This window comes from Athene noctua, chromosome 6, assembly GCF_965140245.1.
Source record: "Athene noctua chromosome 6, bAthNoc1.hap1.1, whole genome shotgun sequence".
Classification (NCBI taxonomy): Eukaryota; Metazoa; Chordata; class Aves; order Strigiformes; family Strigidae; genus Athene; species Athene noctua.
In genome coordinates, this window is record NC_134042.1 from 41,691,280 (window position 1) to 41,707,389 (window position 16,110).

Below are 16,110 nucleotides of genomic sequence, written 5' to 3' on the forward strand. Positions count from 1 at the left end.
TCCAACTTTCTGCTAATTGTAGCTTTCCAGCCTTCTCTTAATATCTACTTAAACAAACAAGTCCAGCCTGCACGTCAAATCCAGCCTGTCCAATGGCGTCTACAGGAAAAAGCAGAGGAGACCCCTCTCCCACTTGTTAGGATCCATGAAGACAGATGCTTAGTGGGTTTGCTTCTAAGCTATTTGTAGGTACATATGTTTGGGAGGGCTGTATAATATATAATAACCATAACAACAGGTATGAAAGGGAAAGCATGAAACTGGCAGAACTACTAAAACCCACTGGATGCTCTCAGTTATATGGAATACCAGCTGTTATGCTGTTTTCTCGCTCTTCATATCTGAGAAGCTTCCAGCAGGGCAGTAAGTAAAGTAGCATTATTTTTTGCACTTCCCTTCTGGATATTAGCTAATGCAAGCAAGAGCTTTCTTCCCTACTGAGCGGTTTGAAAGCCTATTTTCTGTGACCCCACTTCCCCAAGCAGTCCGTTTTGCAAGGAAGCAGTCTGATAAATCATCACCAAGTTTGGTGTTGACATGCTGTGCTCAGCTGACCATCCCGAGGCAAAATGAAGGGTGCTCTGCCTTTAATTGAAGGCTTGACAAGAACCGTAGGCGGCTCTGCAGCTTGTATGGCAACAGCTGTGTGCAGGCTTCTTAGTTTTTGACTGTAAAACTAGAGCATGTGAATTTGAAAGCCTAAACATATCTTGAAACCCTTGTAGTCAGAATAAATAAGAGCAGACTTACTGTAAATGTAAATATATTTCCCTTTTTTATTGCAATATAAAGCACCAAACCAAAAAGCCTGAATGAAATAGTAGTAAGTCTCTGGTCTCTCTGCAAATTCTTGCTTTGCAGACAAAGAGTTATTGTGAACTGACATTTAACTACGTTAGACGTTTGTTCAGTTCCCTACACAATAAGAATATAACATCTTTTTTATAACATATGGGCATCATAGTAGCTTTCTAATTATGTAACAGAAATTCCTTCCTGAGCTTTTCTCTATTACATCTACAAACATGGTAGAAGTGTGTACTGCTTTGGCCAGAAAAGATTAGCTGTCTGATTCAGAATCATTTGGGTAACCCTGGCCATCCTGATGAACATATAAATCTAATTTCATGGGAGCTAGCGACTGCGTGTGCAATTAAATTGGCATCAACAGAGTTGGTTAATAATGACACATACCAGCATTAATTTTGCAAGTGATTATTAGATTTGTTTTTTAATTGTCACTCCAGGGAATTACTTGTCCAGGGTACTTTGTTCTGAAGATGCATAAGAACTCCTGGCTGTGGAGACTTTATTTCAGGACTAAAATTAAATCCTATTTAGTGTATGGTAGATTTAATGGTCATGGAAAGTGTTCTTCCCCTGTCAGTACCCAGCACATAGTTGCTGCACAGTAACTAGAGTGCTACAGTGACGCTTGCAGGCCTGATGCTTTCTTTTTTTAGAGATGTGACTTTAGAAACGAAAAAGGAAAAAAAAGGGGAGTTTGAGATAAAGCAGGCTTCACGTAGTCCCAGCATAGCCTCTATTTTTAGCAGGATGCTTTGCTCTCACTTTGTCTTTAACTACTTAGACAACTGGTGTTGGAAGGCTTGACTGGATGAGCCTGGGAGAGGGCTGGGAAGGAATGCAAATCAGGTCAGCAAGCATTTTCATGTAATTGTACTAAGTAAAACAATAGCTGAAGCTGCATTGCCCAGTGTTCCTTCCCCCAGCACAAAAGCTTTTCAGGAAGGGCAGTTGCCTTGTGGAACAGTGTCCCGGGTGAAAGTACATGCCCTGGCTTTACAGCAGACAGTGTCCTTACAATTCTTTGATCTGATTTGGCTGTGGCTTTTCAGAGTAAATCTGAATCATTCTATTCTCAGCTTTTAAGATAACTGTAGCATGCAAAAAGTTGTAGGGGGCCTATTAATACTCTGTATTTAGAACAAAAAATCCAAACTGTGCACAGACAAGGAGACAAGTGTTAGTTTATCATTTAGAAGTCTTATCCTAGAGTTTTGAAGCATTTGCCATACACCTGCCCGATGTCATACCCAGTAAACTTTATTGCTCAGGAGACATGCTAGTCAGCTTGACTAAAAGGGTAAAGCCTTAACAGCACTCCATCTATGGCCTGGAGAGATTACTTTATTCTGTGCACGCATACCATCGTTCTCAAATAAACACAGCCACTTTTGTCAGAGTGTGCGTGCACACACACTTATATTCTAATGAAGGCAACTCTGTACAGTGTGTGGAGAATAACTTCTGGCTTTGTGTAGGTGCCAACTTCAGTTTGGTGTCTCGATCCAGAATAGTGGATAGTGATTCCAAAAGAGTTGTTGCTGTAATGGTTTTATCATGAATAAACGTGATGGGCAACACTGGATTTGGAAGATTAATTTGCTGTTGCAATTTTTAAAGGATCTGTAGAGTGATCCGTGTTTGATTTTGTGCCGACACTTTAAAACTGCATAGTTGCCTCCTGAAGATTTTCTTGAGGAACATTTTCACTCTGTATGATAGTAATTCTATGTGCATCTGTGAGAATTTGGAAAAAGATTAAAAGTGCTTTGTTTTGGTTTTTGCTCTCTTTTCCACTACCTGTCTCATTTTGCAGGTGGCCGTATCTGCTCTTTCTCCCCTTGCATTGAACAAGTCCAAAGAACCTGCCTAGCGATGGAAGAATATGGTTTTACAGAGATTAACACCCTGGAAATTCTGCTCAGAGTGTACAATGTAAGGACAATTAGTTTGCAAATCCCTGACCTTGGAAAAGCAGCTGAGGCTAATTCTAGCACTGGCTTTGACAGCAGCGACCCATCAAACCAAGGTAGCCCGAGCGCTAATCTGCAGCAAGGAACTGTGCAGTTCAAAAGCAGCGTGCCACTCAGGGAGATGGTCGGCCACACTGGGTACCTGACCTTTGCCACCAAGAGCCTGTTTTAGTACATGTTGCGTTTGTGCATTTTGGAGTGGTTTGTGTGTGTATTCTGTTTTCATGGGTTTTTTTGTAGGGCATCCAAATTTTTACTTGTTGGGGAATTCCATATATAGTCAGATTTGGTTGGAATATGCTTTGTTTAAATAGCACACAAGCATTAACCAGAGCAGCATCAAGGGAATGTTGAAACTCTGGAATGGTGCTCCATTTGCTGTCAGAAAGAAGATGAATTAGTAGCGAATGGCCATTCACTGCAATGTGCAGAATAAAGATCCCTCCCAATAAGAAAGCAAAACAAACAGCACACTAATTGCAAAAAAATGGGGGTTTTTTTCTCCTCTTTTCTGAATTACTTTACCAGGTTTATGTTTTTATTTTTTTCTAGCACCACTAGACAATTATTTTTTTAAACTTCTCTGTTGTCTGTATTGCTCTTGGGAATGTGAAAGTGCCTACTTGCTTCATTTTAGATATGAAAGTTGTGAGGTCATGGGGTTGCCAGCACAACTGATCACAGAAAATGAGTGTTTCCTTGGAACAGTGTTCAGCTGCACAGAGGATTATTGACAGTGCTCAGGAACATAGCCTCTCACTTCATTCCAGGCTGGCATCTGCGAATCATTTAGATTACATGAAGGTCAGAGAAGTGTGCTAATTGTTGGATTTGGTTTAAAAGAGTATATTGTGTTCCTCAATTTATAGTAGAAATTTGGACCTGGATTCATACTGTAGTCTCCTAATAGGTCATCCACTTTCATAGTTGATGAATCCCCTGTGAAAATTCACTGAACAGCTGGTTAATATTGTCTGAACACCTCTTTGTAAGCGGTGTGGCTGAGGTTCCGTTTGTTTGGCTTTTTATGTGCATTATGGTGTACTATCTTCCTGCAGTTGAATGACAGATTGCTTTTGGCAGGATTTCTGTCTCCAGATTGCAACAACAATGCAAACTTAGTATAATCCTCAACCAGCTTTATTAATTAAGTTTTCAGACCATTTACTCTTTGGTCTTCCATACAAAGCTGGTGGGTATGATGAACTGTTTGAATGCTGGATTAAATTTTGTATTTACAGATTAAAATAATTATGCAAATTTATGAAGTCCCTTCTTTCTTTTTTTTTTTTTTTAATGAATTCACAGATACCTTCATTCCAACCACCAGTACTGTCTCTGGAAGCGTTCAGCTGTGCCTTGCATTCCGTACCTGCATATATTGATTGCTGTGTCAGAAAAATAACCATTCATAAACTGCTGCCTGAACATTTGAACCTGATATCCCTCCCCCATTCTTGACAAAAATAAACAAAGCTAAGCTTTTAACGTGTTATAACAGAACCCTAATCCATAATGGTTTAGAGAAAGCTCAACTGATCACGACAGCAAAGATAAACTGTTGAGCAGATTAAAGGCAGAAAGCAACTCTGTTGAACTAAATCAGTTATATAAGTTGGCCTACAACTGTAGCATTTCTCCAGAACTTACGTGAAAGTTCTCTTTCTACTGCTGTTAATGTCCTCCAGAAAGGCACACAGTTACTTGTTAACACTGTTTATATGGTTTGGTAGCTGTATTATAGTGACATGTATATGCATATGTGTGTAGTGGCATGTATATGCATATGCACATGTTTGTGTGCTTAAGCCACCACCATGGGAGTAAGGCTAAGGTAACAACACAGACCAGAAGAAAGGATGGGGAAATACAGCATTAATGCTACAAGGTTGTTCTTAACTTTCTTCAAGGTGATTCTCATTCAATAACAAGTGGGATCCCCAATCTTCACCAGGGATAATTCCAACCTTAGACTTGATTCTTTTTCCTGACAAACTTTATTTTAAAACAGTGTAACATTTAAACAGGATTAAAGAGGAACAGAGTCACATTTCTGTCCTAGGAATAGATGTGAAATGGAAATACCAATGTGTCTTTATGGAGCTTGAAACAAGACTGATGCCTTTTTGCCTACAAAGCCCAATTCAAAACCCCTTGAAATAAGCCATTGACTTTGCATGGTCCTATATTGATTTGATCCCTGCTGAGGAAGGGCAAGCATTGCGTAAGAGGAGAAGGATTTAATTTCTGTCTTTGCAATATTAAAAAGGCTTCTGTGTTTTTGTTGCCAATCCCAGCCATAGCCAGCAGGACCACACCACTTCCTGCTCTTGCTTTGTTGTCAGGGTCACAGGGATGATCCCACACTGTCAAGCATGGATAGTACTGTGCTGCCAGAACCCCCCACTGTTTAATTCTGCTTATGATCACCCATGTTTTACATTCTGGATACATTCCCTGCCAAAAGTGGTAAACCAGGAACATAGGTCTTTCCTACCACACTGGGGGAATCTACGTGGGTCATGGTTTCAGAGACTCATTTCTCTTTTTCATACATTTTAGTCTGCAGTCTGGAATGAAATATCTCTTCTTCCTGCCCTGACATGGTTCAGTCCCAGGTTGTCAGGCTGCTTGTTTTCATTGCTGCCACGCACTTGGATCCCTCAGTTTTTGTGGACAAGCACCAGTACACAGCCCTGCCTGACAGCCAGGTTCAGCTTGTCCTGTTGTGCTCCAGGCCCTGCGAGCTAGCATGGAGAGCAGTCTTGGACACCTTGCAACCAACAAGGCATATGATAATGAGTCAGATGAGGCTTGTGAAACACTGGGGAGGTCTGCTGCTGTTTGCTGTTTACCTGTGCTTTAATTAAAGCATTGCAGATCTGTATCACTGTGGTTGTTTCCTGCTTACCTGTTAGTACAACACTGTTTTCCTCTGAAGACAGTGTGATCATAAATTCTGCTTGAGGACCTTATAGAGATAAAGTAGCAAAAGGGCTAGGAACTCACTTTTCTGTTTAATTTCCTGCTCTGTCTTCTTCTTAGGTACTCTGGGATACGTGATGGTGAGGAGATGGTTCTTCCTGGGAAGCGTTTCAGAGATGAGGGTTCTGGTTCGCACTCTCTCCCTCGAGAGTACATCTGTGCTCCATTAGTCCTGGTGAGCAGGATGATTGCGGAAGTCACGGTGACCTAGAAAGGAGGGGGGCCCGTAGATGCAGCGAGCCTAGATCTACTTGTAAATACTAGTGTGCATCCCAGCAGAGTCTGCATCATTTAGGTGAACGAATGCACTGGGCAGCCAGCGTGTTCATGCCCTAACAGGTTCCTTCTGGACAGAGGCCGGAGAAAACTGTGCCTGCCTGGGCTGCGATCCAGTGGTGGACAGTGCTCCCAGCTCACCTCTGATGCCAGTGGGAGCAGTGCAGGCTCAGAAGAGGAGAGTCGAGAAATGGCTGGGCTCTCGGAGGCTGTGGCCGTGCTCTGTCTCGGCTTCTGTTTGCGCAAATATGAGAGAGGCAAAATAAGAGCAAAGTGGGAGAGTCAGCATTGCATAACCATGATGTTACACCAAAGATACGTGCAGCTGTGACTAGTCAAAGGGAGGAAGGGGGTTACTCTACTACCAGAAAGTTCTGTCTGTGTCACCACGAGGGAAAGTATTTACATGCTGCTGGCCTCTTGAGTGCTCCTGAGGAACTGTGTTGTTCAGATGCCAAAAGAGGGGAGCCAGATTGTGTTATTTCCTTTCTCCCTACGTGACGGCTTCTGAACTGGAATGAATCTGCATCAGTATCAACACAGGGAACAAATAAACCTTGAATTAAATAGTAAAATAAAAATAATCCTCCTCACTGGTATCCAGCCCTTTACCTGCATATCTCACCCAGAAGGTCTGTGTCCTTCTGTAGGCTGTTCAGGACACGCTGTTCTCTGCCACAGGTCAACAGCTTTGAACTCTGAGGTTAGCTGGCTGATATGCTGATAGAAATAAAGGCTGGGAACTCTGGCCTGTGGGGCATCTCACCGTACCTGTGTGTTTCTACCTGGCTGCTAAAGTAGATCGCCTGCAACAGGGCTTCCCTTGCTGTGGAGTGTTCCTGTCATCTCCCCTTCTGCCCTCAGACCCAAAGCGAACAGATGTAGTGCTAGCATGCACCAGCTCTTCCTGGCACTTTCAAGGCAACTCAGATTGCACAACCAGGTTTTTGGCAGAGGGAGGCATTTTCCTCTTTTTTTCTGTACTGCAAGGTGAGGGGAATGGCTTTTTTTTGCCACCCCATCAGGACATGCAGCCGCAGAGGCCCTGCAGGTACAGCTGCTGCGAGGTGCTGCGGTGAGAAGCCGCCGGATTGCTCCTGACCCCAGCACCCTGCAGAGCAGTGTGCTGCCATGGCAACAGCACAGCATCATTCAAGCCGCTGAAGACCTCAGCCTGAAGTTATTTCGGTGGGGGCTGAGTGGGTTGATGCTAAATATCGTATTACTTTATAGTTCTTAAGAGGGCGATTTGCATGAATGGTTCCAGTGGAGCTGTGGAGAAGCTCTCCCCAGGGGTCTGGATATCTGCATGCAATGTCAGAGACTAGGACCGAGTAAATTCAGAACCACTGCTCCCAGAGTTGCTGGCTGAGCAATCAAAGCTACATAAGTAGAGGAAGGAGCTTTTTCCATATTTTTTCTGATAGCGCTGATACTGATTCAGCACAAAGCCCATGTGCATGACTAGTTCTAGTCAGCTAGGAGAAACTGTTGCTTTAGCAACCTCCCTTTGTGTTAGGCACCGTGCAGGAAGGGGAAGTCTGCAGTGAGATTTTCCAATCCCTCTCTTGCTTTGCTCCTTCCTTGAGTCAAAAGTATGTTAGCAGTAGTTACTCCTAACACAGGTGTCTGCGACTCAGCATGGCTGGTCCTCGGGCATGTGGAATGAAACTTTGTGATGCCAAAATATTCTCAGTCAGAAGTTATTTTATTCCACTTGGGGGGGCGAGGAAGATGATGAGATTGTAGACTCTGGTACTTTTTACATTGGTCTCCCATGCCCTTAGAAGTTGTCCATAAAGCACTACTTCAAAATAACGGAAATAAAATTAAGAGCCACCTATTCCTAGGAATCGGCTGAATTTGAGAACCAGATCTGCTTGGAAGAAGTGAAAGAAGCAGTAGGAAGGCAGAGAATGATTTCTGAGAGAAGGCCCCTCCTTTCCTGACCTTTTGCAATGAAGAGGCAATTCCTCATCAGGTTTCAACGGCTCCTCTTGAAAGCTGTGGATGAGAAACGCTCATTAGTGAGGATGTTAGTTCAGTCAGGCTGTTTTAGCAAGTCATGTAGGCTGGTATCTATGACTGATGGAGTGGAAAAGAGGGAGGGAAGGGAAAAGAGGTTTTTAAAGCCTCTGCATTCAGTTTAACCTGTTGGATTACACGTACGTCATGTCACGCTGTCATTACAAGAGTCGCAGTATGGTCTAAATTATCTTAGCAAAATATACAATATACTTATATACAATAGAGAAAAGAATCACCCACTCCAATATGTTAATAGGCAAGAACATGGGACAAGAAAGCAGTTTTATTACCTGTGTTGAGAAATCAGGTTGCAGTTTCTGCCTGTTCTCTTAGTGTGGTTTTGTGTCGTCTGTCAGATACGGTGAAAACATTTAAGAAAACGGGTGATACTTGAGTGGAATATATACCCCACAAGCACACAAAGCCTTGCAGATAGGAAATCCACTTCCAGTTTTTACCACCCAGTGCTCCCAGGAGAATGCTTCATTGTCAACATTTCCTCATTGATCTTAGCAGCACATTAAAGAGAGAGAAAATTGCCCTTTTTCAGTGGAGACAGCAGATATTCACATGGTTACGGCTGGTTACCAGCCTGTGGACACGTCAGAGCAAGGATGGCAGCACTGGGCTCCTTAAGGTTTCTTATACAAATTATAAATGGGACTGTATCCCTGCTCAACAGGTTGCTGGCATTGCATCCAGCCCCTATGCATTGCCAGCATTATAGCAACACCAGGAGGCCCAGGTGGGCTAAACACCACACACAGAGCCTGTCCCAAAGAGCTCACCAGCTGAGCAAGCCAGGGGCAAAACAGATGGGGCATGACCAGTGTGCAGTGTGTCAGCTAGCCCAGGGCTTTCTCCCGACCTCAGGAACAGTGCTGGGTCTTCTGCATTATCCTTGGGAGCATTTTCTGCCTCTGAGGGAATACACAGGGCTCAGTGTTTCCTCCAGACTGAGCAAGTGCCTTTGCACCTGCCAGCTCCTTCCCGTACCACTTCTGATGGAGTTATAAGAGTCAAGGTGCAACATGCCTCCCTAGAAGAAAATGCAATTCTTCCGCATGATAAATCTCCATGTGAGACGTGGTTTCTGCTTTGTAAGGGAACAGTTCCTCATTTCTCATGCAGTTTGTTTTGGATCCTGCAAACATTTACTCAGGGAGGGGAAGGGATTTGTAAAATGGCTGCAGCAGAAGATACCCGTCGCTATTGTGAGAATGTGGAGGTAGCTCCATGTTAGGGAGCTAATGACTGCCTGAAGAAAGAGCTAGTTCTCAAAGTAGGTGAAGGGATTTCATGCCCCAGCTCCTACCCACTTTCCTTACTCATTTATTTCAGTGGGATTTCAGCACAACTCCATTGATGGCCTGGGCCCTGGTTCCATAGGCTTCTTGGGAAACGGCACAGCAACACTCATTTGAAAGGCTGACGCGAAAGGGGATTGTGCAAGGATGGAAAACAGGACCTGACATCCTAGATCTTCCCTCTGCTAGAAGGGTCACAGCTCCTTCCTAAATAACAGTGCTCTCCTAATGCTAAGCAAGAATCTCCTCCAGAGCAAAGCTCCCACATGGTATCATCTCATTGCCCACCAGTTCTTACAGTACCTGGATGCAAATATAGTTAGATAATGTTCATGCTGTCATGACTCATTACCAAATCAGAGCATGCAGCCATATCAATGCTTAATGATTTTCTGAAAGTTTAATTCATTTTACTCTGTAGCCATTTTCATTAATTAGCTGGATTAATTTTATACAGATTAAAAATGTAAGTCAATCTCTTTGAAGCAGAAAAGTGGCATTTTAAAAATCTGTATCCCAAGTCTATAAATACATCTGCCTCAGAAATCAGCTGTTTATGGTTGTTCTTATAGCAAAGAGGATGACTCAAAGAGGCTTATGTGCTGCATTGTTTTTATCAAAGCTGAAAAAACCAACCAAACTCCCTGTGAATTCGAAGGGTCAGTGACTATAGATAGATCCTTTGCTTTTCCCCCACCAATAAAATGTGGCACTGGTTTTGGATAGTCTGGATCCAGTGCAGTCACACTAGCAGCAGATATTCATGTTTTGTTGCACTTTTGCAGAATACCAGCCAGAATTTGATTTTCTGGAGTAAAAATCAACAAAGCAGAAATACCACATAGGCTGCTGATTGCTCAAAATGCCACATAGCCAGGAGTTTTCTCTCTCCCTGCCCCACTTCATTATAGAGAACCCAAGAGTGGTTCAATTCAATTATACACCCCAAAATAATATTAAAAGACCATGAGTAAGGCTGCAGAGCCACCCATGCAAAAAGCTAGGGAATCTAATAGAATTAAGGCACTTTCTGAAGCCATTAGTTATAGGATAAATAAGGCTAAGTAATGAGTTCAAGGATAAGGAGCAGAGGGTAGAGGTCCTAGCTGGATCTTGCAGGAGCATGGAGGTCACAGGTGGTGTCCCAGCATCCATGCTGGTACGTGTGCAGCTCAGTGTGGTCATAAATGACCTGGAAAAAGGGCTGAGCACTTAGCTGAGGAAGTCTGCTGGTGGCACAAAGTTATTTATGGCAGTAAGTATGGGGAGAGGTTGTAAAGAACTATAGAAAGACTGTACAGGTGAGTCCTCCTGATGAATGACTGACTGGGCAACAAAGTCCAGGTGAAACTTGGTGTAGATAAATGCAAAGGGCTACGAGGGGGAGGGGGTAACCCTATCAGGAATTGTGAGCCGATGGGTGTTGGGTACCAGGTCTTGGGGCTGCAGCATGGAGACAGAAGCTCAGCGGCAGCTCAGAGCAGCAGCAGCTGCTCCAGGCTGAGCAACACTGTGGAGAACAGCACCATCGTCTTCTCCAAGAGAAGGACAAGTTAGTACCTTTTCACAGAGCTGTTTTAAACCTCCTAGCAGAGCGTGACTAAATGGAGCTAGTCTAGGAGCTCATAGAATCCTAGAATGGTTTGGATTGGAAGGGACCTTAAAGATCATCCACTTCCAACTCCCCTGCCATGGGCAGGGACACCTTCCACTAGCCCAGGTTGCTCAAAGCCCCGTCCAACCTGGCCTGGAACACTGCCAGGGAGGGGGCAGCCACAGCTTCTCTGGGCAACCTGTGCCAGGGTCTCACCACTTGCACAGTGAAGAATTTCTTCCTTACCTCTAATCTAAATCTACCCTCTGACAGTTTAAAACCATTATCCCTCATTCTGTCACTATACTCCCTTATAGAGTCCCTCCCCAGCTTTCCTGTAGGCCCTTTAAGTACTGGAAGGTGTCCCTGGAGGCTTCTCTTCTCCAGGCTGAACAACCCTCACTCATGCCTATTTACTCCAAGGTCCCTCTGTACCTTCCTGGCAGTGATGATCTGTATCTCCATGATGCTTCCCCAAACATGTCATGGTGCTTGCTGCAAGTCAGAGTCATGTTCCTGTTGTGTTTTCAACCACAGTAATAAGATTTATATTGCAAAACTCTGGTGGTTCTTAACAGCACATTTGTCCACTTGTACGATGGCAAGTTTTCATTATGACTTCGTTTCCTAAACATCTGAAAGCCTCTGAAAAGCAGAGGTTTTGCTTAGCTGTGTCCATAAACATTCAAATTATACTTGAATTGTTTTCTACCCTGTATTTATCCTCTGAGTATGCATGTTGCTGTTTAGCAAGTGCAGCAGTCCTGTGAGACCAATGATGGAAGAAGCCTCTTACCTGCAGCACAGCCTGGGGAGCTAAACCTCCTGGCTCCCGTGCCTGAATTTGTGATGAACCAAAGAGCCAGATTTCTAAATTCCTTGTTTAAAATCTATTCCACCCAAAAAATGACGACAGCAACCACCACAGTGCCGGGAAGGGCACTGCTGAGTAGCACTTCTGCCTGCACTGATGGAGAGCTGGGCAACCCTCTTTGTCCTGCGACTGCAGCTCTCAGACCATTTACCTGGGTTTGGACTGTAGTGAAGCAGCTGTGTTCCCCTGTCAGGAAGCTCAAGTGAGCTTGGGAGATGACACGGTTCAAGAGGAGCAGTTTGTTTTACAGGAATTAGGATTTTACCAGCAGGGGCCTTGGGAACAGGCGACACAGCAAACCCTGGGGATGGTGCTCTCCCCTGCAAGGCTCCACACAGCTTCGAGAGTATCTGTTTCACTGCTCCTGATCATGGCTGCCCATGGTATTTCAACTTTTTTATGACTACTACTAAGTCCAACTCTTCCACTTCGTTTGGGAAAAAAATGCAATAAACACACACTACAATTTGCATGAAATTTTTCAACAGCCCAGGCTAAAATCAGTCTTTATGTGCTTGGAATTTATTTAAAATAATTGCTATTTATGTTCTCTTTTTTTGGCTTTTTACCAATCTAATCAGCATAATTTGACTGTGCTGGAACAAATCTACAAGACTCCAGAACTGCTCTTGCAGATTGTGCAGATTAAACATGAACTAATTAGTCGATTTCTGGATCTCTAAGTACACAGCTTTGGAAAGAGCTGACAATGCCTATCTGTCTTCCCACAAGAAGAGAGAGACAAAACCCAGATGCACCAGAAAAATGGCTACAGATGGAGATATGTGTGACAAGTCTTTGCAAAAGAAAAAAAAACAAAACCAAACCAAAACAAAGACATTGGGATATTAAGCAGCAGAAATTAATTTTCTTTTTATTCTAAACATTTCAAGAATAAACACCTTTTTCTGACTTTAGTTCACGCTTTTGTGGAAATTAGACATGGTTCTGTAAGAACTAGTGGCCATAAACCACCGCAGTGTAAAAAGGAAAACATAGCAGAAGCTACGAAGACAAACACTGAATTCACCCACGAGTTAGTCCAAGCCCATCCAAAAGCCATGACGTCAAGTAAAAAGGAAAAACTCTGACTATCGCCCTGGGAATGAAACCAAAAAAATCACTTTGCCAATATGCAAAGGCTTCTTCATCTGAAAGTCTTATAAAAGTTTCCTTGGGAGGCAACAATAACTCAATCAGAAATGTTCCAGCAGATGATGAAGAACAATAACAGCTGCTCCGAAGCTGACAGCAAACAATGGAAAGTCCCCAGTTGATTTGCTCAGTCTTGAACAGGGTCCAAAATTCACAGAATTTCGGAGAAGAGGTAAAAACAGCTGTCAGCCTGTGAGAGTGGCAAGGAGGGAACTGGAATGGCCCCATAATTCAAGCCCCATCCAACAACTGCCACTGACGGGCCTAAAAAAATGCACTGGAAAAGCAGGTTCAGCTCTGGTCCCAAAGAAGGATGCTGCCTTCCCAGGCTTGGTGTTTGATGGGATAATGTGGACAAACTTGGAAAGGTCTGTGGAATTAGACCTGTCGTTCATAAGGTGACATTGTTAAATCCTAGGTGCATTAAAGAGGTATTTTTACTTTCCCGTTTGGTTGGCCACACACAATCAGGCTGCCCTCCTGATCCCACTGGTACTGGTTTTATGGGAGGTCTCTCAGTTGCTTTCACTGGCGCTGAGATTATCAAGCTTCCAGTCAGGGCTGATTGGGCCGGACAGGCTCTGCTCTTTGATCTGATCTGATTAACATCCCAGACAGCTTCACCTTCAGCAGTTACTCAGGGGATACCCATACACCAGACTGCTCTAGTTACTTCCCCTTATCATCGCCACCAAAATCCTTCCTTGCCTCTCAAGAGCAGGAGACTGCCATGTCTCTGCCCAGAGCCCCTGTTATCATACCCAGTACAATTAGAGTTAATGAGGAAATTTAAACCAATGGCGTCAGAAATGTGTTTGCCTCATTATCTTTGAAATACAGATAAAAGAGGCAAGACGGCTTCAAAAGCATCTAAAGAATGTCTCAGTGCTGCAGACTGAGTTTCCCAGTGCCAGGGGTTTACTGCCGCGTACCTGCAGCCCGAGCCGGCACCCGGGGAGCAGCGGGCTGAGCCCGCAGCAGCACAGGCTGTGGGTGTTGGCGCAGCCTTGCAAGGAATTTCAGTTTGGTTTAGCTGTGATAGGGAACTGTGCTGCCAGGGGGGTGACAGCATAAGCAGTGGGGTTTGCCAGCGGAAGGACAAATTCCTCTTTCACCTCAACCTGTGCGGGAAGCTTCGTGCCTTCCCCATGGTTGGGAGCAGAGCGGCTTTGCACAGGAGCTGGGGAAAGTAAGCAGGAACAAACTGAATCCTAATAACATCCGCTTGGCTTTCATAACTCTTCCCCCATCCCCCCACCCCTCCAAGAAAAGAAGTATTTGGGAAGTCCCAAAGAATCTTTCCCCATGATGCAGCTTAAGATCGATTTCAAAAAAAAAGACCACACTTCTGTGCAAACAAAGCTTTAAGAGCAGAATTATTTCTTTAACAGGAAAATCAAGCTGAAGATAAAAAACCACTATTGCTGAGCCTTTCATTAGGTACACGTTTATTTTGTAATTTCTCACAAAACTACATAGTCTTGTATTTGAAGGGAGCTTTGTGTTGCTCATACCCTTTTGGCCAGGTACAATAAATACTCCTAAAAATAATCCTAATAAACCTTGCGCAAACATGCACATTATAAGCATGCTCCCTTCCCAAATTCCTGTCACTGCCCCATGGAACTGAAATCAGGCTTCTTCCATGACATGGTTAAAGCCTGTGCATAGGCTGAGCAGAGGCTCTGGATCCCCATCCTTGTAGTTAAAATCCCTGTGGAATTTGTGTCAATTTATCCAAAGAGCCACTTGGAAATGCTGAACAGGGCTTAAAACCCCCTCCCCTGTGCTATTTTTGAGCACAAGCTCTAGCAGCTCTGAAGCATTTATTCAAATTGCACCCACAACTTTTCACTTTGGTCTCTTTTTAATGTGTCAGTTTAAATCTCTTCCCCTTTCTGAGGCAGCTCTCGGGCTGTGCAGTGGCATTGGGGCTGATGCCCACGAGCAGGAATGGTGCAAGATGCTCTCATGGCAGCAGCACCACAGGGATGACTTTCCCACCTCACAGCTTTGCACATCTTGGTAGGCACAGGGTAGATCAGTTTATGCCCCAAAAAGCATGTTGGCACTTTGGCATGTGTGAAGGCAGTGCAGTCAGCAGCCTTAGCTTTATCTCCTTAATCACCTTTATAGCTTCACCTTCCTGCGTCATGTGCTGTGAATTCGGACATTAGTTACGGATCAGGGGTTTTTTGCATTAAAGGTTAATTTGAGGGAAACCAAGCGGTTGAACCTTCACCACAAATAATCACATCAATAAGGCTGGACAGCAACAGAAAATTCCCCCCTGAGGTGGATGTCCCTCAGAGGCAATCCTGCTGTGAGCTGCAAGAGCAGGAGGAGCACACAGGTGATGTGCCTGTATGTCCCTGTCACCTCTTGGGACACTGCAGGGGACTGATGTCATCATACCGGAAAACGATGTTCTCTCCCCGTCTGTCTCACCAGGAGCAAGCGAGGATGGAGGAGGCAACTTCAGAAATTCAAGCCCTAGAACTGGGAAAGCTTTTTCCATGTTCCTTGCTGAAATCAAGTCTTTCCACTTCTCTGCCAATCCTCCTCCTCCCAGTCAGACCTGTCACTGAGGAACTGCTAAACCCCAGGAACGTTGGTGCCAATTTGGGGAAGGCACAGGCAGGGAGGCTGCTCCCCCTCTGGGGAATTAATCCCTCCAGCTGTGGGGGCAGTTTCTTGCAAATTCAAAACAAAGAAATCAAAGAAAAAGGGATTACCTGTACAGGAAAGCTTCAGCTGATGGAGCAGGGCCAGTGTCCCTGCTTGCTGTTGCCAAACTGGTTTTTTTGTTTGACCTTGGATGGGTCACTTGAGTCCATCATGGCACTATCACAGGCAAGAACTCTGCAGTCAGTCAGCACAGGGCCAGACACTGCTGCTGGCTCTGCCCTTAGTATTCTGCTATCCGTTTATATTATTCATATTAAGCCTTCTAACTTGCTTGTTTATAATATTAGTTTCTACTCTACAAAGGCATTATGGACATGATTGATCAATTATATGCAGAAAGCAAAGTGAAGGATGCTTTATAAAGTCGGCATATTAGTGATTTATTCAGTAAACTAATCTCTTTTAGAATGCTTATGTACATTG

General features: G+C 44.1%; 1 protein-coding gene across 4 annotated transcripts in view; it reads left to right on the forward strand.

The window, feature by feature from the left end:
- Positions 1–9,867, forward strand: part of TRMT61A (tRNA methyltransferase 61A) — a 29,356-nt gene extending 19,489 nt beyond the window's left edge. Inside the window, exons 4-6 of one of the 4 annotated variants that reach the window (XR_012633807.1) lie at positions 2,624–2,742; positions 5,826–5,940; positions 9,411–9,867. Coding sequence is in view for 2 of the 4 variants with exons in the window: in XM_074908743.1 (XP_074764844.1) it covers positions 2,624–2,918; positions 5,826–5,940; positions 9,411–9,458 (458 nt within the window). In the remaining 2 variants the exon portion in view is untranslated. Of the gene's footprint in view, positions 1–2,623; positions 4,045–4,088; positions 5,803–5,825; positions 5,941–9,410 lie in introns of those variants that run through there. The other 3 variants (XM_074908743.1, XR_012633806.1, XM_074908744.1) reach the window with 3 other exon arrangements.
- Positions 9,868–16,110: the final 6,243 nt, after the last annotated feature.